General features: G+C 36.9%; 1 protein-coding gene across 4 annotated transcripts in view; it reads left to right on the forward strand.

Annotated features, from left to right (window-relative positions):
- Nucleotides 1-20,949, forward strand: part of MMADHC (metabolism of cobalamin associated D) — a 29,800-nt gene extending 8,851 nt beyond the window's left edge. For 3 of the 4 annotated variants that reach the window (XM_006735113.3, XM_006735114.3, XM_081814459.1), the window contains exons 4-8: nt 12,774-12,991; nt 15,900-16,005; nt 16,539-16,669; nt 19,870-19,956; nt 20,704-20,949. In XM_006735113.3, the coding sequence (XP_006735176.1) occupies nt 12,774-12,991; nt 15,900-16,005; nt 16,539-16,669; nt 19,870-19,956; nt 20,704-20,898 (737 nt within the window). In that variant the 3' untranslated portion in view covers nt 20,899-20,949. The remainder of the gene's footprint in view (nt 1-12,773; nt 12,992-15,899; nt 16,006-16,538; nt 16,670-19,869; nt 19,957-20,703) is intronic. The other variant, XM_081814460.1, reaches the window with a different exon arrangement.
- The last annotated feature ends 6 nt before the right edge of the window (nt 20,950-20,955 follow it).

The following is a 20,955-nucleotide window of genomic DNA, read 5'->3' on the forward strand; positions in this document are numbered from 1 at the left end:
GTTGGCCGATTTCAAGCTATATTACAAAGCAGTGATCACCAAGACAGCATGGTACTGGCACAAAAACAGACATACAGACCAATGGAACAGAATAGAGAACCCAGATATGGACCCTCAACTGTATGGTCAAATAATCTTTGATAAAGTGGGAAAAAATATGCAATGGAAAAAAGGCAGTCTCTTCAGTAAATGGTGCTGGGAAAATTGGACAGCCACATGCAGAAGAATGAAACTCGACCATTCTCTAACACCATACACAAAGATAAACTCAAAATGGATGAAAGACCTCAATCTGAGACAGGAATCCATCAAAATCCTAGAGGAGAACATAGGTAGTAACTCTTTGACATTGGCCACAGCAACTTCTTTCAAGATACATCTCCAAAGGCTAGTGAAACAAAAGCAAAAATGAACTTTTGGGACTTCATCAAGATAAAAAGCTTCTGCACAACAAAGGAGACAGTCAACAAAGAGGCAACCCACAGAATGGGAGAAGATATTTGCAAATGACACTACAGATAAAGGGCTGGTATCCGAGATTTATAAAGAACTTCTCAATACCCAAAAAATAAGTAAGTCAAAAAATGGGCAGAAGACATGAACAGACACTTCCCAAGAAGACATACAAATGGCTAACAGACACATGAAAAAATGTCATCATCATTAGCCATTAGGGAAATTCAAATCAAAACCATGCTGAGATACCACCTTACACCAGTTAGAATGGCAAAAATGGACAAGGCAAGAAACAACAAATGGAGAGGTGGTGGAGAAAGGGGAACCCTCTTACACTGTTGGTGGGAATTCAAGTTGGTACAGCCACTTTGGAAAACAGTGTGGAGGCGCCTCAGAAAATTAAAAATAGAGCTGCCCTGTGACCCAGCAATTGCACTACTGGGTATTTACCCCAAAGACACAGATGTAGTGAAAATAAGGACCATATGCACCCCGATGTTCATAGCAGGAATGTCCGCAATAGCCAAACTGTGGAAAGAGCTGAGATGCCCTTCAGCAGATGAATGGATAAAGAAGACGTGGTCCATATATACAATGGAATATTTCTCAGCCATCAGAAAGGATGAATACCCAACTTTTACATCAACATGGATGGGACTGGAGGAGATTATGCTAAGTGAAGTAAGTCAAGCAGAGAAAGTCAATTATCATACGGTTTCACTTTTTTGTGGAGCATAAGGAATAGCATGGAGGACATTAGGAGAAAGAAGGGAAAAATGAAGGGAAATCGGAAGGAGAGATGAACCATGAGAGACTACGGACTCTTGAAACAAACTGAGGGTTTTAGAGGGGAGGGGGGTGGGGGTATGGGTTAGCCCGGTGTTGGGTATGAAGGAGGGCACATACTGCATGGAGCACTGGGTGTTGTGTGAAAACAGTGAATCGTGGATCACAGCATGGAAAACTGGTGATGTATGGTGACTAACATAATAAAATAAAATTTTTTAAAAAATATATATGACTTAAGTCATTTTGAATTTATTGAGACTTGTTTTGTGACCTAATATCTGTTCTGTAGAAAGTTCCATGTGCACCTGAAAAGAATATATTCTGTTTTTATGGAATGTTTTGAATGTAGGTTAGGTCCATCCGTCCCAGTGTGTCATTCAAAAACAGTGTTTCCTTATTTTTTTTTCTGGATGATCTATCCATTGATGTAAGTGGGTGTTAAAGTCCTCTACTATTGTACTACTGTCAACTTCCTTGTCTATTAATAGTTGTTTTATGTATATAGGTGCTCCTGTGTTCAGTGCCAAAGTATTTACAATTGTTATATCCTCTTGTCAGATTGTTCCCTTTTTTGTTATATAGTGTCCTTCTGTGTCTCTTTACAGTCATTAAGTCTTTTTGGTCTGATACAAGTATTGCTACCCCAGCTTTCTTTTCACTTCCATTTGCATGGTAATGGTTTTCCATCCCTTCATTTTCAATATGCGTGTGTCTTTAGATCTGAAGCAAGTCTATTCAGGCAGTATATAGGTGGGTCTTGCTTTTTAATCCATTCATTCACTCCCTACTGATTTGATTGGAGCATTTAGTTCATTTACATTCAAAGTAATTATTGTTTGGCAGGTACTTATTACCATTTTGTTACTTGTTATATGATTGTTTTTGTAGTTCTTCTCTGTTCCTTCTCTTGCTCTCTTGCCATTTTTGGCTTTCTTTAGTGATGTGCAAAAAAATAAAGAGAAATCCAAGCATATCTATTATACGTGTTTGATTTGTGGTTACCATTAGGTTCATAAATAATATCTTAACGTGTATAGCAATCTATATGAAATTGATGGTCCTCCTATGTTTGAATCCATTCTAGAAGCACTAAGTTTATACACGCCCCCACATTTTATGTATATGATGTCATACTTCACATCCTTTTATTTTCTGATTCTCTCTGCTGATTTTTACAGATAAAATTGATATTATTGCTTTTGTGTTTTAACCTCCATACTGGTTTTGTAAGTGATTAATCTATTACTTTTATTGTATTTATCTGTAAGATTTTTTCCTAATTTTCTTTGTTTGTTATCTCCTTTTCTTTCCACTCAAAGAATTCCTTTTAATGTTACTTGTAAGGCTAGTTTAATAACAATGAACTCTTTTCTCCTGTTTGGGAAATTTTTATCGCCTCTTCTGTTCTGAATGATAGCCATGCTGGATAGAGTATTCTTGGTTGCAGGTTTTTTCTTTCAGCATTTTGAATATATCATGCCACTTCTGGCCTGCAGCGTTTCTGCTTAGAATCAGATGATAGCCTTATGGGATTTCCCTTGTGTGTGACTGCTCTCTTTTCTCTTACTGCTTTAAAAACTCTCTTTATCACTCCTTTTTCTATTATAAGTATTATGTGTCTTAGTGTGGACTTTTTTGGGTTGATTTTGTTGGTGGCTCTCTGTGTCTCGTCTCCTGGATCCAGATATGTATTTCCTGCCTCAAGTTTGGAAGGTTTTCAGCTGTTATTTCTTCAAATAAATTTTCTGCCCCCTTCTTTGTCACTACCCCTTTTGAAATCTCTATAATATGAATCTTATTATACTTGATGATGTCACTGAGTTTTTACCTACTCTAATTTTTTATTCTAATTTTTTTTATTCTTTTTTCTTTTTACTATCCAGCTTGGTTGCTTTCCATTACCTGGTCTTACCAATCACTGATCCTTCCTTCTGTGTCCTGTAATCTGCTATTTATTCCTGGTAGTGCATTTTTTCTTTCAATTATTGAGTTCTTTATCTCTGTTTCTTGTGTATATTTCCTGTCTCTTTGTTGAAGGTCTCAGTGAGATTCTCCATTCTTTTCTCAAGTCTAGTGAGTATCTTTATGACCACTACTGTAAATTCTTTATTATGCCCTCTTCTTTCGTTTGGGACATATTCCTCTGTATCCTCATTTTGTTTAACTCTCTGGCTTTGTTTCTTTGTATTTCAAAAGTCAGCTTTGTCTACTGATCTTGAAAGTAATGGCCTTATGAAAAAGAGGTCCTGTGGTGCCCTGTAGCACAATGTGCCCTGTTCTCCAGAGCCAGGAATTTCATGCCTATCTCCGATGTGGGTTGCTTGCTCCCTACTGTTGTGGCTGAGCCTCATTTGCCTTCTGTCCAGTAGGCCGCAATGGCTGACTCTGCTTGTTCTGTGCAGGGTTTGGTCCATGTGCTGTCAAGGGGCCAGTCTGCAGTCAACAGAGAGACAACTACAATAGCCAGCAAGCTGTTGTATTTGGGCAGTATCAGCAGTCAACTAGATGCCTGCCCTCAGCCCATCTGCTAGGGCTGCAGTTGCACTGATTGGCAGGATGCTCTCTTTGTAATCCCAGCTATAAGGTTCAGCTGCTGGGACTGAGTGTGCACAGGTGTGTGTGATTATTTTCCCTTCTTCCCAGGGCAAGACTCACTCTAGAGTGAGCCTGGTCCTTGCCAAGGCTCCTTGCAAGGTATTTCATGGCATGGTCTTCTTTGGCAGGAGACTGCGGAGTGTGGTAGGTTGGAGGGGGCAAATCCACAGGAGAACACGGTAGCAGGGCACATGGTGATAGCAAGACAGGTGGAGGAGTGCTTCTGCTAATTCCTGCAAATAGCCTTCTATCTAGGCTGAGGTTGGGCTTCTTTGAGAAACCTAAAGATCCCAGGCTTTTTTCAAGCTGCTGTTTATATTGTATTTCAACTGGGTTGTTTGTTGTGCTGTCTCTTCAAGAGCAGTGACTCATTTTGTTTCCTGCCTCTCCTAGAGCTAAGTCCACTGATGTTTAAAGTAGCTACAGCTAAGCCTGGCTGATTGTAAAAAAAATAAGCTCCTCTGCTTTTGAAAGCCAGACGTTATGCAGACGTCCCAGTGCAGGTCCCCCTCTCCTCCCCAAGCCTGAGGTGCCTAGTGTGGGCACTGCTCCTCTTCCTTCTCCATGATTGTGGAGTCCCTCTGATTTGTGGTTAGTGTCACTGGGGGTTTGGTTCCTCACTGCATCTTTGCCCCTGCTGCCCTTTTGGATGTGGCCTTCTCTTTACAATTAACCAGTGGAAAGTCTTCTGCCAGTTTTCAGGTCGTTTTCAGAGGTAGTTGCTCTGATGTGGCTGTTACCTTGTTCAGTCTGTGGGACAAAGTGAGCTCAGGATCCTTCTGCACATTTTCCCAGAAGTCCTCTAAACATGAATTTTTATTGAATCAATAACTTACCCACATCTACAAAGTCTGCTTCTTCTAATCCATTTTGCACATCACTATCATATTCTAAAATATTTTCATCATATTACTTCCTTGGTAAATCTTGGTTATTTTCTACTGTTTTCACTAGCATTTCTCAAACTGTCCTCAAGCTATGCGTGATTGTTCAAGTTCTAAAAAAAATATTTTTTAGTTCTGTGAGTAGGTTTTAGTAAGTTTAAGAATTGCTATATGCGGGGCGCCTGGGTGGCTCAGTTGGTTAAGCGACTGCCTTCGGCTCAGGTCATGATCCCGGAGTCCCTGGATCGAGTCCCGCATCGGGCTCCCTGCTCGGCAGGGAGCCTGCTTCTCCCTCTGACCCTCCCCCCTCTCATGTGCTCTTTGTCTCTCTCATTCTCTCTGTCTCAAATAAATAAATTTAAAAAAATCTTTAAAAAAAAAAAAAAAGAATTGCTATATGCTACATTCCTATTTTAGAGGTTTATAATGTACAATAAAATATTAAGGGAGGATTCATAGAAACTTAACCTAATATATTCTAAAGGGATTGCACACAGAAATCTTTTTACTTGCAATACATTATTTACAATGTCATGTAAGATGACTGGGTGTGCAGAGCCTTCCCTGGTTTCCTTGCCCTGGTTTTCTTTTATAACCTAATTTCTTGTTACTCCCCAATTTATATATTCTGAAGGCTAACCATATAATGTATCATAAATGAAAGGTTTGTCATTTAAAATGTGTAAGAGTTTGTATCTTGAGTACATAAAGAATTTTTATAGATCACTGGAAGAAAACAACCAGTAGAAAATCAAACAAAAATTTTTTTAGAATGGAATGAATAGGTATTCCTAGAAGAGAAAACTTAAATAACCAGTCAACCCATAAAGATATGCTCAAATCCACTATTAATACGGGATATTTATTTTCTTTAAAGAGACTTAGATCTTAAAAGTTTTTAAAACTCATCGTCTTCAAAATACCTAATACCTTTGTTAAAAGTTGGGGGAGAGACAGTTAAGTATCTGCCAAACTGAGAAGGCACTTTGAGACCAGAAAATGAAGCTAGCCAGTCCACACAGTTTACAGAGTTTTATCTGGGCTGACTTACTGTCAGGTGGGATTGGGAAGAGGACAGTCCACAGCAGCTACATTCTGTGTAAAATCTGGACCTTAGTCCATGGATTTTATAGAGTGAGGAGACTCGCAGAAGGACATTATAGTGAGATCAAAGGGTTCACACACACCTTAGAGGGCATGCATACATACACCTAATTGACAGCTAACCTTTAATTAGATCATATGGCACCACCTGTGCATCAGGAAGGGGAAAGACTATATTATCTCTTAACAGATTTATGGAAGGCCAAAACAAGCTTTCCCCCATCCCAGTCTGGGAGGGCATTTCTATGATATGTATATTAATCTTCAATGAGTCTGCAACATGTAGCCCGAAGAGGGGTGATTCAGCAAACGTGAACAAGATGAAGGATCAAAGACGGAGTCAGTTTTGTCAACATTCTTACAATGTTTTACTTCGTGAACTGACTCCATCCAATCAGTTTTAGTGTGATTTGCAGACCAGTACCATCAGCAGCATCTGGGAACGTGTTAGAAATGAGTAATCTTGAGCCCCACTCCAAGCATACTAAATCAGATTCTGCATATTAACAAAGATCTCAGTTGATTCTTAAATACTTAAAACTTCGGGATGTATTAAACTAGACTATTTGAGTTGAGAATTGTGAGACAGTGTCCAGCACGAAAGACTTCCATGATTGATGGGTGATATCTGTCATAGGTCTGGAAAAAGATATCGTGACACTTACGTAGTAGTGGGGTGGTCATTCTGTCATAGCCATTTCTAGTTCCTCACTTCTAGCAAAGTATTAAAAAATATTTTTATTGCCAACTAATTCTGCAGCAGTTACCCTTTAAACAAAACTCCTGCTCTCAGTATTTTTTTGTTTTATTTTCTACTTTATTCTTTTCTGGATTTTTTAAGTTTTCCACAAGGTAAGATATTTTTTAAGTAAAGTAGTCTGGTCTGTTCTTCTTAAGTATTAACTCCTGTGGCTGGTAAACAGGACATTATGTCACAATTGGTTGATAAAATATTTTTTTCCCAGTCCATTAATATTTTGTGCCCCAGGTAACAGCAGTTGAATGGCCCTCCCCAAGGGTAACCACTATTAAGTTCAGTATCTTCTAGATCTTTTTTTCTGTATTTAAAAATATAAATTAAGGATGTAGAATAAATGTCATATATGCTATTTTTTACTTACCTTTTTCTTTTAATGTAATATATCCTAGACTTTGTTCATTATCAGTAAACATTCTTTGTTTAAAAAATCAAGTGTAATTAACAAACGTTATATTAGTTTGGGGTCTGTAATTTAATAATTCTGTACATTATTTGCTGCTCATCACCTTAAGGTGTACTCTTAATCCCCTTCACCTATTTCACCCATCCCTCCCACCTACCTTTACTCTGGCAGTCACTAGTTCTCTATATTTGAGTCACTTTGTCTCTTTTTTTCCTCCTTGTTCATAGTTCTGTTTCTTAAATTCTACATATGAGTGAAATCATACAATATTTGTCTTTACCTTTCTCATGTTGCTTATTATTATGCCCTCGAGATCCATCCATGTTGTTGCAAATGGCAAGATCTAATTCTTATTTGCTGCTAAGTAATCCAGTCTGTGTGTGTGTGTGTACACACACATATACCACATTCTCTTTATCCATTTATCTATCAGTAGACACTTGGGTTGCTTCCATATCTTAGCTATTATAAATACTGCAATGAGCATAGGGGTACATATTTCTTTTCAAATTAGTGTTTTTGTTTTCTTTGGTTAAATACCCAATAGTGGAATTGCTATATGCTAATTCTTTTTTTTTTATTTTCTGAGGAAACTCCATACTGTTTTCCACCATGGCCGAACCAGCTTGCATTCTCATCAGTAGTGCACAAGGGTTCCTTTTTCTCCACATCCTCACCAAATTTGTTATTTCTTCGGTTTTTGATTTTAGCCATTCTGACAGGTACAAGGTGATACTTCATTGTGGTTTTGATTTGCATTTCCCTGATGATTAGTGATGTTGAGCATCTTTTCATGTGTCTTTTGACCCATCCTTTTGTCTTCTTCAGAGAAAATGTTCATATCTTCTGCCCATTTTTTAAATTTGATTATTGGGGTAGAAGGGGTTGATGTTAAGTTACAGAAGTTCTTTTTATATATTGGGTATTAACCCCTTATCAGAAATACCATTTGCAAGTATCTTCTCCCATTTAGTAGGCTGCCTTTTTGGTTTGTAGTCTTTTTGTTTTGTTGATAGTTTTATTCATTGTACGAAAAACCTTTTTGTTTTGATATAGTCCAATAGTTTAATTTTGCTTTTGTTTCCCTTGCCAAAGGGTATCTAGAAAAATGTTTCTACAGCTGAGGTCAAAGAGATTACTGCCTGTTTTCTTCTAAGAATTTTATGGTTTCAAGTCTCACATTGAGATCTTTAATCCATTTTGAGTTTATTCTGTGTATGGTGTAAGAAAGTGGTGCAGTTTCATTACTTTTGCATGTAATTGTCACTATTTAAGACTATCTTTCTCCCATTACATATTGTTGCCTTTGTTGTAGATTAATTGACCATAAAAGTGTGGGTTTATTTCTGGACTCTCTATTCTGTTCCATTGATCAGTGTGTCTGTTTTTGTGCCGGTGCCATACTGTTTTGATTACTACAGCTTTGTAATGTATCTTAAAATCTGGGATTGTGATATTTCCAGCTTTGTTCTTCTTTCTCAAGATTGTTTTGGCTATTCAGGGTCTTTTTTTTTTTTTTTTTTTTTTATTCTTATGTTAATCCCCATATTCAGGGTCTTTTGTGGTTCCATATGAAGTTTAGGATTATTTGTTCTAGTTCTATGAAAAATGCTGTTGGTGTTTTGATAGGAATTGCATTAAATCTGTAGATTGCTTTGGGTAGTATGGACATTTTTAACAATATTGGTTCTCCCAGTCTGTGAGTATCACATATCTTTCCATTTGTATGTGGTATCTTCAATTTCTTTAATCAGTATTTTATAGTTTTCAGAGTTAGGTTGTCTTTCACCTCCTTGGTTAAGTATATTCCCAGGTATTTTATTCTTTTTGATGCAATTGTAAATGGGATTTTGTTTTCTCAATTTCTCTTTCTGCTGCTTCTATTAGTGTATAGAAATGCAACAGATTTCTGTGTGTGTGTGTATATATGTGTGAATGTGTATCTGTGTGTGTACATACATATTTTTTCCAACAATTGCACTAAGTATTTACCTAAAAGAATACAAAAATACTAATTCAAAGTGACACATGCATCTCAGTGTTTATAGCAGCCTTATCTACAGTAGTTAAATTATGGAAACAGCCCAAATGTCCATCAACTGATGAATTGATAAAGATGATTAGTCATAAAAAAGTGAAATCTTGGTATTTGCAATGACATGGATGGAGCTAGAGAGTATTATCCTAAGTGAAATAAAGATAAATAACATGATTTCACTCATGTGGAATTTAAGAAACAAACAAGCAAAGGGGCGCCTAGGTGGCTCAGTCGTTTAAGCTTCCAACTCTTGGTTTCGGCTCAGGTCATGGTCTCAGAATAGTGAGATCGAGCCCTGCATCAGGCTCAACACTCTGGGGAATCTGCTTGAGATTCTCTTCCTCCCCCTTCTACCCCTCCCCTGCTTTCTCTCATGCTCGCTTGCTCTCTCAACTAAATCTTTAAAAAACAAGAAATGAGCAAAGGGAGTTTTTTGATTACTGATTCAATGTCATTGCTAGTAATCCGTCTATTCAAATTTTCTATTTCTTCTGGATTCAGTTTTGGAAGGTTATTTGTCTAGGAATTTATTCATTTCTTGTAGGTTGTCCAAATTGTTGGCATATAATTTTTCCTAATATTCTCTTATAATCCTTATGTTTCTATGGTGTCAGTTGTTATTTCTCCTCCTTCATTTCTAATTTTGTCTTCTTTCTTTGATGAGTCTGAGTGAAGGTTTATCAATTTTGTTGACCTTTTCAAAGAACCAGCTCCTGGTTTCATTGTTTTTGGGTTTTGGGTGGGGTTTTTTTTTTTTTGGTCCCTGTTTTATTTATTTTTGCTCTCCTTTTCATTCTTTCCCTCTTTCTCTTGGCTTTTGGTTTTGTTCTTTTTTTTTTAGCTTCTTTAGGTGTAAGTTTAGGTTATTTGAGATTTTTCTTGCTTCTTGAGATGGGCCTGTATTGCTATAATCCTTTCTCTTAGTACAGGTTTTGAGGAATCCCAAAATTTTTGACTATTGTGTTTTCATTTTGATTTGTCTCCATGTATTTTTATTTCCTCTTTGATTTCTTGGTTGACGTATTCATTCATTGTTCAGTAGCATTTTATTTAGCTTCCATGTATTTGTATTCTTTCCAGATTTCTTTTTATACTTAATTTCTGGTTTCAGTGTTGTGGTGGGGAAAGATGCATGATATGATTTCAGTCATTTCAAATTTATTGAGACTTGTTTTGTAGCCTATCATGTGATCTATTCTGGAGAATGTTCCATGTGCCCCTGTAAAGAATGTATATTCTGTTTTTCATGGAATGTTTTGAATATTATATCCGTTGATATAAGTGGGGGGGGGTGTAAAGTCCTCTACTATTGTACTACTATCAGCTTCTTCCTTGTCTGTTAATAGTTGTTTTATGTATGTAGTTGCTCTCATGTTGGGTACAAAAGTATTTACAGTTGTTAAGCCTGACTTAATGGTGATGAACTCTTTTTCTCTTGTTTGGGAAACTTTTATCGCTCCTTCTGTTCTGAATGATAGCCATGCTGTTTAGAGTATTCTTGGTTGCAGGTTTTTTCTTTTCAGCACTTTGAATATATCATGCCACTCCCTTCTGGCCTGCGGTGTTTCTGCTTAGAAATCAGATGATAGCCTTATGGGATTTCCCTTGTGTGTGACTGCTCTCTTTTCTCTTACTGCTTTAAAAGTTCTCTATCACTCTTTTTTCCATTTTAAGTATTATGTGTTTTAGTGTGGACTCTTTTGGGTTGATTTTGTTGGTGGCTCTCTGTGTCTCCTGGATCTAGATATGTATTTCCTGCCTCAGGTTTGGAAGGTTTTCAGCTGTTATTTCTTCAAATAAATTTTCTGCCCCCTTTTCTCTTCTCTTTCTGGGATCTCTGTAATATGACTGTTATTACACTTGTGGTGTTGCTGAGTTCCCTTTTTCTCTCTCCTGTTCAGCGTGGTTGCTTTCCATTACCCTGTCTTCCCAGTCATTGATCCATTCGTCTACCTTCTCAGATGTGCTGTTCAATCCCTGTAGTATATTTTTTATTTTAGTCATTGAGTACATCTCTGACTAGTTCTTTTTATATTTTTATCTCTTTGTTGAAGTTCTCACTAAGATCCTCCACTCTTTTCTCATCAGGCATATTATCTATATTTCATTTAGCTCTTTTGCTTGGTATTTCATTTGGGACGTAGTCCTCTTTCTCCTCATTTTGTTTCTCTGTGTTTTTCCCTACTTATTTAGAAAGTAAGATATATCTCTTGATCTTGAAAGTAGTGGCTGTATGAAGAAGAGGTCCTGTGGTGCCCTGTAGCACACTGTCCCCTCTTCTCCAGAACCAAGCACCTGAGGGGTGACTTTTATATGAATTTTGTGCACCATACTGTTGTGGGTTAGCCACATTTGCTTTCAGTCCAGTCAGCTCCAAATGTCCATTTTGCTTATTGTGGGCAGGGTCTGGTCCCTATGCTGTTAAGGGCCTGTTTGGGGCAGGGAAGGGCTTATAGTTGAACAGTATCAGTAATCAGTCCAGATGCCTGCCTTCAGCCCATTAGCAGGGGCTGCAATTGCACAGAAGTGCAGGGCACTATCTCTGTCTTTCATTTGAGAGGCTTTGTTGATTAGTGGGGCCAAGAGATCAGATGTCTGTCCAAGTCAGTCTGCTGGTGCTGCAGTCAGACAGGTGTGTGTGATTATCTTCCCCACTCCCCAGGGCAAGAGTTATTTTGGAGTGATAGTGTTCCCTATCAGGGCTGCTTGTAAGATGAGACCTGGCTGGAGCTGCTTTGCAGGGACTCATGCCCAGTGGGGCTTCTTGAATGGAGTGATTCAACAGGAGAATGCAGGAGTGAGTGCACAGTGTTAGCAAGCTATGTGAAAAGTGTTCACATTGGTTCCACAAATGTCTGGGTATCTAGGCCGAGGTGGGAGGGAGAGAAATTGCACTTGCCAGCTCTTTTGTTCTTGGAGAAGTTTCCTACAGATCCTTGCTTCTCCAACACAGATTCTTCTCAATATAGATTGAGATTAGTAAAAAAAAAAAAAAAATCTCCTTCATGTATACCCCAGGCACTTTTCAAACTTCTGCTTCTATGCTGTATCTAGGTGGGATTGTTTGTTATGCTCTCTTTTTAAGGGTGGGGACGCAGTTTCCTATCACCCTCTGGTTCTCCCAGAGCTAAACCCACTAAAAACCTTTGAAGCTAAGCCCCACTGATTTTCAAAACCAGATGTTATGGGGACTTGTCTTTTCAGTGGGGGTCCCTCATGTCTGGGGTACCTGGTATGGGGTCTTTTCCTCTCCCTTCTCTTTGCTTCTCCCTCCTGTTTGTGGTTAGTCTTGCTGGGTAGTTTGGTTTCGAACTGTGTCTCTGCCCCTCCTATGCTTTCTGACTGGCCTCTTCTCTATGATTAACCCAGATTCCTGGGTTAGTTGCACTGATGTGGGTGTTACCTAGGTGTTTGTGTTAACGAGGTGTACTTAGGATTCTCCTACTCTGCTATCGTCCCAGGCTCCTTCCAAAATTTACTGTATTCTTTTTAATGACTATCAGGCATTACATAACATGGATTACTGTACTTTATTATATCCTTCTCCTTATAATGGACTTACCTTTGAGCCAGAAACTGGTTACTTTGATATTTTTTTAAATGACATAAAACTAATTTATATTCACACAAGAAAGCGAATTTCAAAGATCTGTTGGTTTTGTAAAAAATACCTAATTAGAAGAATATTCTTTCTGTCCACCAATGCACTTGACTATTGGAGAAAATTTTGTTGTTCCTCTTCAGGCTCTCGAACAGTATGGCCTGATGAAACTATGGGACCATTTGGACCTCAGGATCAGAGATTCCAGCTTCCTGGGAACATAGGTTTTGACTGTCATCTCAATGGGACCACATCACAGAAGAAAAGCCAGGTTCATAAAACTTTACCTGATGTTCTAGCAGAACCTTTATCAACTGAAAGACACGAGTTTGTGATGGCACAGTATGTGAATGAATTTCAGGTAAATTGTGAATATCATTTATTCTGTTTTTCTGATCATTGTGAGCATATTACTTGAAAAATTTTTTTAAAATCTTAATTCCAACATATTCAAAAACAACATATATAGCTTTTAAAAACTTGGCATTGTTCTATATAATTTTTTTCAAAGGATTTTCTTCGTGGATTAGAGAGCCCAGGAAGAGGAGCTGGGGGGGTGGGCAGAAGGAGAGGGAGACACAGGCTCCCCACCCTGAGCAGGGAGCCTGACATGGGGCTCAATCCTAGGACCCTAGGACCATGACCTGAGCAGAGGGCAGATGCTTAACCAACTGTACCACCCAGGTGCCTCTAATTTATTTTTAACTTTTTTTTTTTTAAGATTTTATTTATTAGAGAGAAAGAAAGCAAGCACACAGAGGGAGAGGGAGAAGCACACTCCCCACCGATCAGAGTCTGACTCAGGGTACCATCTGACCTGAGCCACCCAGGTGCCCCCCCTTTTCTTTTTTTACTTTAGATTACAATCTCTTGTAGGTAAATAGTTCTTCAAAGATACATTGTTCAGTAACTGCCTATTTCAAATATAACTTAATATCGATTACTAAAAATTTAGATTCTGTTTTTCACTTTTATAAACAGTGTAATTTTTATGTGGAACAAATTCCAACTAGTTTTACATTCCTCTAGGCATTTAAAACTTAAAATTTTGAGATCTGAAATTCTTCAGATACAGTAACTAAAAAAGATTTATAAATAGGTTTTTGTTGTTAATGGTGGTTTTTGTTTTGTTTGTAATGAGTCCTTAAACTGGTATTGCAGGGGTGCCTAGCTGGCTCAGTCAGTAAAGCATGCTACTCTTGATCTGGAGTCTGTGAGCTCAGGCCCCACATTGGGCAAAGAGCTTACTTTAAAAGGGTGGGGGAGTGGGGAGCGTGCCTGGGTGGCTCAGTCGGTTAAGCGTCTGCCTTCAGCTCAGGTCATGATCCCAGGGTCCTGGGATCGAGCCCCGCGTCATGCTCTCTGGTTCAGCAGGGAGTCTGCTTCTTCCTCCGACTGCTCTTGCTCGTGTGTGCACTCTCTCTCTCTCAAATGAATAAATAAAATAAACTGATGTTGCTCACCCAAATGGAAAGTTACATGCAATTCAGAGTTTCTGTCAAACCCCTAATCTGTACCATTTTCTGAATTTCTACATAGTTTCAGGCTGATTTTTTTATCAAAGCCATATTTATAGCAACAGCCCCTCATAGTTATGGTTTATATCAGATAACCTAACATTTGGAGACAGTTGACCTCCCCTGACATTTTATCTCCAATAATTCCTTCTCTGTCTTCTTGTCTCCTCCTCTGTCTGCCAATTATGTTATTTCCCATGTGTTTCTGTCCATCTTATTTGAATTATTCCCTGGTCACTTAATGCCTTGGCTTCCTTTTTCTGTTTCTGACATTTCTGATTCTATATTTCTCTCTGCCTGCCAAACATCATTATCTGAATGTCTTAAAATTCCCTAGATTTTATATGTCTCATACTTAGGTTCCCCACGCCTCAAAACCTGTCCTTACTCCTGTGTTATCAATAGCATAAGTGACTTAGTCATTCTCCCACTGTCCCAAGACAAAAATTATACTGCCAAACTGGGCTCCTCTCTCCATCATATCCCCATAGAGAGTGACAAAATTTAATTTCTTCCATCTCTGAAGTAACTTTTAAATTATTTGTGTCCTTTCACTTCCCACTAATAAAGCCAGCATTCAGGGCCTCCATATCTCTCCTCAATTCTTAGAGGCATTATAGCAAGATGGACTGTGAAGCTAGGATAAATCTTGCTTCAAAGGTTAGGTCTGCTTTTTACTTAATTTTGTGACCTTGAGAAAGCTACTTAATATTTTGAGCCTGTTTCTTTATATGTAAAATGGGGGATAATAATACCTAGCCTGCAAAGTTGCTATGAGGATTAAATGGGAAAGTGTACATAAAACACTTAAATACACTGTGATCAGTAAATATTGGCTGTTACTGGTCTGTTGCCTGCACAGTAATACTAGCATTATCTTTTTGTATCTGATCTTGCTATTCTTTATTTTTATAGACTAAAGTCAGAATTTCTTAATGTGGCATAAATGACTTCCCACAATTTTGATCCCTTTACCACTTCATCTCCTGCTACTCCCTCTGCACTCAAATCACAGTATACATTTTTGGTTGGTTTGTTTTGTTTTATTGTACCATTCTCTTTGACCGCTGAATGTGCTTGCACTGTTTCTATCTCTTGGTGGGCTGTTTTTCCTCCTGAGTTTCTAACCTCCTTTCTTCCTACTCTTTACATACCACACATACACATTAATTAACTTGTAGTTCAAATACAATTTCAACCTTTTCCTGATTTTCCCCTGCTGCCAGAAGACTTCCTTCATAACTCTGTAGCACTTTTCATATTGGATTACATTTATTTGTTCATGCTATTTTTCTTCTACTCTTTTAAACCTAAGAGTGAAGGCTGGATTTTTTACCATTGGGGGGCTGCTCTTGTCATAGTGTCTGATGTATAGTAGGTGCCCTATAAATTTCAGTTGAATAGAAGCTTCTAAACTCGTCCTGTAGGAGAGGCTGTATATTTAAGCATGTTATTTTGTAAGTTAGTGTGATTATCGCCATTTTACAAAACAAAAGAAAGGATAAGTAGATATCAAAATATCAGAAAAGGTGACATTGTAAGAATTGTCATGGCATTTTAGTTTCTTAGCCAACTTCTGTTCCTATCAAGTCTTAGAATATTAGCATATTTATATGCTCATTTTGAAGTTTTTAAATATTACCCCACCGCCAGTTAATTATTTTTAAAAACTTTTCAGGGAATACAAGTTTATAACAGATCAGGTATTTTATTTGAACTCCAGCTTTTATTTATATATCTTATTCTTCTTAGGGTAGTAATGCACCTGTTGAACAAGAAATCAACAGTGCAGAAACTTACTTTGAAAATGCCAAAGTAGAGTGTGCAATCCAGACATGTCCAGAATTGCTGCGAAGAGGTATAGTGTGCTTCATACATTTACACTATCTGTATATGTCACTAGTTTTCTAATATGTTAAATAATGGACTCCATAGGAATTGCAGTACTTTGTAACTTAATATTTTAATATGTCTGGCCAGAAAAGATTACATGGCCAAGGTAAGGTCTTTCAGATGTACCCTGACAGCTGTAGACTTTTCCCCTGAAATCCTTCAACTTCTGGGTGATTATTTATAGCTATAATTTCATGAACTAATACATAATACTGAGAAAATTTTAATAATAAACTTTATTTGAAAATTACAAGACCAATAACAGGTAACCTTACTTGCTCTTCAGAATTGTTGACAGCAGTATTTCAGTTCAACAAGAGCAGAAGTTAACCAAAAGTTCACTTCAAATTCTTTTTCAAAAATAGTATGTATTTATCAACCTAACATGGTCCCACAATAACTTAATCATCATTTTTCTAAAGAAGTACTTTTTTTTTCCTTTTAAAAGAAGCAGTATATAAAACATTTTCTCCCTGGAATTTTTATTCTTATTTATAGATTTTGAGTCACTGTTTCCAGAAGGAGCTACCAACAAACTAATGATTCTGACTATAACACAGAAAACTAAGAATGATATGACTGTTTGGAGTGAAGAGGTAGAAAATGAAAGAGAAATGCTTTTAGAAAAGGTAATTCTTTCCATTGCTGACAATTTAAATTTTATGATATTTAAATACCAGTGAACCAACATTTTAAAATGATGGGTATCTTTTTAGTGTTTATTAATTCTCTGCTCATGTATTTCAGTACTAAAGGACTTTAACATCTTTTCTGAGAATAAAAATGCCATCTTTTGTTTTGTTTTAGTATCTTCGAAAAACTTAGATTCTGTCCAGTACTTTCTTCAACTTTTTTTTGAATTTGAGAAATACAGAGAAATAAAAATGGCAAAAAAGTAAAATTAACTCTTCATACCCATCACTTACTTTCTTTAAAGCAAGTCAAGTAAAAAGTGTTATGGTTTATTCCTTGAAGACGGGAATAATTTTCAGTGTACAGTACAGTAATAATGTCTTATATACCCACAGTTTTTCCCTGTCCTTTGCTTTTTAGCTAACTATATTTGAAAAAATTCCCTTTACTAATTTCCACGTAAGATGATATTAGCAATTTTTTTTATATATTTTTTTTTTTTTTTTTTAAAGATTTTATTTATTTGACAGAGAGAGACACAGCGAGAGAGGGAACACAAGCAGGGGGAGTGGGAGAGGGAGAAGCAGGCTTCCCGCCGAGCAGGGAGCCCGATGCGGGGCTCGATCCCAGGACCCTGGGATCAGGACCTGAGCCGAAGGCAGACGCTTAACGACTGAGCCACCCAGGCGCCCCTTTATATTTTCTTTAGGATTAGATATATGGTTCTTTTCATTTGTAAATTATAATTTATATACTGAACAGAATCTCTTAGGATAATGACTTTATACTAAAATGTCCCACATATAACTTTACTAGTAAATTTCATGTAGTCATGATCATAAGCAAGTTTCGTGCTGGTTAATAAGGAAGTTACAGAGAGGCATAAGAACTGTCTGATTTTGGAGAGATCTGAATTTAGAGAGTTGAAATTTAGGCAGTAACTCAAACATTTTCTATTTACCTATTAGGGCAGTATTTACTAATATTTATACAAATTGCTATCATTTAGTCATTAGAATGCTCTCAAATGTGCATTGCATTATTGGTCCTAATTTCTAATGAGTTGGATTCTGAACCTCATTTGATACTGACCCCAGTATAATTGTCAGTTTTTTATAACCAATTTCAGGGTTTTGAAATGTCATAATTGTTTTTAATTTTACAATGACTAAAGCTGTTTTTTTTCCCCTGTGGAAAAATTTTTCTATTTTAGATATGTTAGTGATTTTTTTAGAACCACCTATAGTTTACTGTCAGTAGATATTATATGTTCTGTAGTTTAAATCTATTTTTTTCCCACCAGATGTCAGTGTTTGCTGTTGAAATCTTAAGAGAAATACTTAAACTTTTACCAACATTTGTATTGTTTTGTTCTCCTTGTAGTTTTGTTTCTGTTCATTAAATTGATATATTTTCTAATGACTTTTAGACCATATTCAGTTGGTTTCTTATTTAAGAATTAAGAGGATTAATGAAATTCAACAGTAAGTGTAAATATTAAGTATGAAATAATGTAAAGAATATATTAATGTTTTTCATTATTTTATAAGAAAGTGCTGGGAAAAAGTAAATTAACTTGTTTCCTCTCTGCAGGAAAAAGTTTGCTGATTCCTGCTAAAGAGCCACATAGTAAATTTTTAGGCTTAATAGGTTATAGGGTCTCAACTACTCAACTCTACCCTCATATTGTTAAAGCAACCATAGACAATATATGAACGAACAGACATGGATATATTCCAGTGAAACCGTATTTACACATACAGGCACCCAGCCTGGATTTGGCCTTCAGGCTACAAGTTGCTAACTGGCCCATCTTCCTCAGGCTTAAACTTTTGGGGATCTCCACTAAATGCCAGACATTCTCAGTGAGGTCTTAACACTCTGTGTGGGCCAGAAATCCATGTTACCTAGCACTGCACCAACCTCTGGTAACACCATTGAGCCCTCAGACGCCAGTTGGCACTCTCTGAGAGGCCGATTCTTCAAGGAATTTTGCCTTGGGAGTGCACAACTCCACCCTTGACTACTGACCCAGGGTGAATTACTCTGTCTGTGCATCTCTCTTCCAGTACCCCAACCCACAAATTCCAGATGCTTCAGCAAAACTCTTGCTTTCTACCTCCTTCGCTTAGTGACACCATCAGTTTGCTTGGAATCTTCTCCTTTGCCCTGTGACAAACAGTGTTCCAGACAGAGAGCTAGAACAAATAATGGGGATCACCTAATTTGTTGCCCTTCTCTCCAGGATTACAGTTTGTCTGACTACTGTTCAAGATTTAAAACCGTTGCCTCATATGTTTTAGTCTGATTTACAGCTTTCAGCAGATTGCAAGTTTGATAGCTGTTATTCTGTTATGGCCAGAAGTGCTTTTAAACATTTATGGTTTGTCCTTTTTTTAACACTCTAATCTGGTCTTAATAATTTTTACTGTCTTTTTCACTGCTTAGACTTCTGATAAACCTAGTAAGAACATCATAGGAATTACAAAGTAGGATGGTGAGACCAAGATTTTGAATAGGTGATACAGATACATGGTCTGTAATAATTATGTACTGTACAAAAAAATACAGAGGGTATATAGTAAAAATTAAGTGTCATGGATGGATGTGTTTTTGACAAATACGTTTTTAAACATTCAAATGAATGAATGGTTCATACCTTTTCCCTTTCTTACCTTATTTTTATAATACAAAAATAGTAACTATATTTTCTAATTCGTGGCAAATTTGGGAGTTAATAGCACAGAACTGATTAGAAATTGTTCCTAAAATAGGAAATAATTTAGGGCGCCTGGGTGGCTCAGATGGTTAAGCGTCTGCCTTCGGCTCAGGTCATGATCCCAGGGTCCTGGGATCGAGTCCCGCATCGGGCTCCCTGCTCCTTGGGAGCCTGCTTCTCCCTCTGCCTCTCTCTCTGTCTCTCATGAATAAATAAATAAAATTTTTAAAAATAAAATAAATTAGGAAATAATTTAGAAGAAAAAATACACAATTTAGACTTTCTGAAGGAAACGAAAGTGTTAAATGAACCATTAATTTTTGGACTGGCAAAAATAAGACTATATCGGATTTATCATTAGTTGTATTTTCTAATTAATCTTGAGTTCTCTATCTGAAGCAAAAGATATTTAAAATTTTTATTTTTCAACAATCTGTAAGGATGCTATCTATATTATTTTTGTCTTTTTCTATGCAGTTCATTAATGGTGCTAAGGAAATTTGCTATGCTCTTCGAGCTGAAGGCTATTGGGCTGACTTTATTGACCCATCATCTGGTTTGGCAGTGAGTAATTACATTTTGAAAACCAGATTAATTTGAAGTAGGAATGTTTTATTATAAAACTGTTAAATGATCTATTTCTACCAAAGTTATCATTAATTAAAAGAGTTTTTAAACCTTACAACTTTGCCCAAAGAAGTACTAGTTTGAGTCCGTTCCATTTACAACCTTTGAGGGACCACCATCACTTACAATTAAGTTTTTGTCTTTATTATTCTTCATCCTCACTAGTAAATACTTTTACATTAATGAATTTGGTAGTTACAAATTAGCAATCATAGTTTAAGGAAGAAAACTTTTTAGAATTAAGAAAATATGGGTGTTAAATATTTATAAATGTTAACTTCCAGGAAGTATGTTTCTGACATTATATTTCGAAGAAAATAAGAACCACTATTGTCACATTTTAAATTCTGGTTGTAGCTTTCAGTTACAAATAATAATGAAGTTCTTTGTATCTTAAGATAGGAATATAGACTATTCCTTTCCAAGTCAAGTAACATTGTGTAATGTTAAGCGTTTGGTTCTGGCTAACATGTAATTTGCTAGGATTATTGGTTTCACATTTCCAGAAGCACAGGTATTGGATGAAGCAGAAATGCTTGGTCACATGCAGTAGCTAAACTGCCCTTTTTATTTCTTGATTTTTTAAATATTTTAAGTATTAAAATAGGTATGTGTTCATGTTTACATAAAAACTATTACATCATTGTGTTTCTTGCTAATGAATGTGACTTTTATTTCCTCCAGTTTTTTGGACCATATACAAACAACACTCTTTTTGAAACAGATGAACGCTATCGACATTTAGGATTCTCTGTGGATGATCTTGGCTGCTGTAAAGTGATTCGTCATAGGCTCTGGGGTACCCATGTGGTTGTAGGAAGTATCTTCACTAATGCAACACCAGACAGCCATATTATGAAGAAATTAGGTGGAAACTAACAGTAATGTCAATTTATTGGCTGTACTATTTGTACCATTTGGGTTGATCTATAAACA

The sequence above is a fragment of the Leptonychotes weddellii genome, chromosome 3 (genome assembly GCF_054177405.1).
Source record: "Leptonychotes weddellii isolate Sample4059 chromosome 3, ASM5417740v2, whole genome shotgun sequence".
NCBI lineage: Eukaryota > Metazoa > Chordata > Mammalia > Carnivora > Phocidae > Leptonychotes > Leptonychotes weddellii.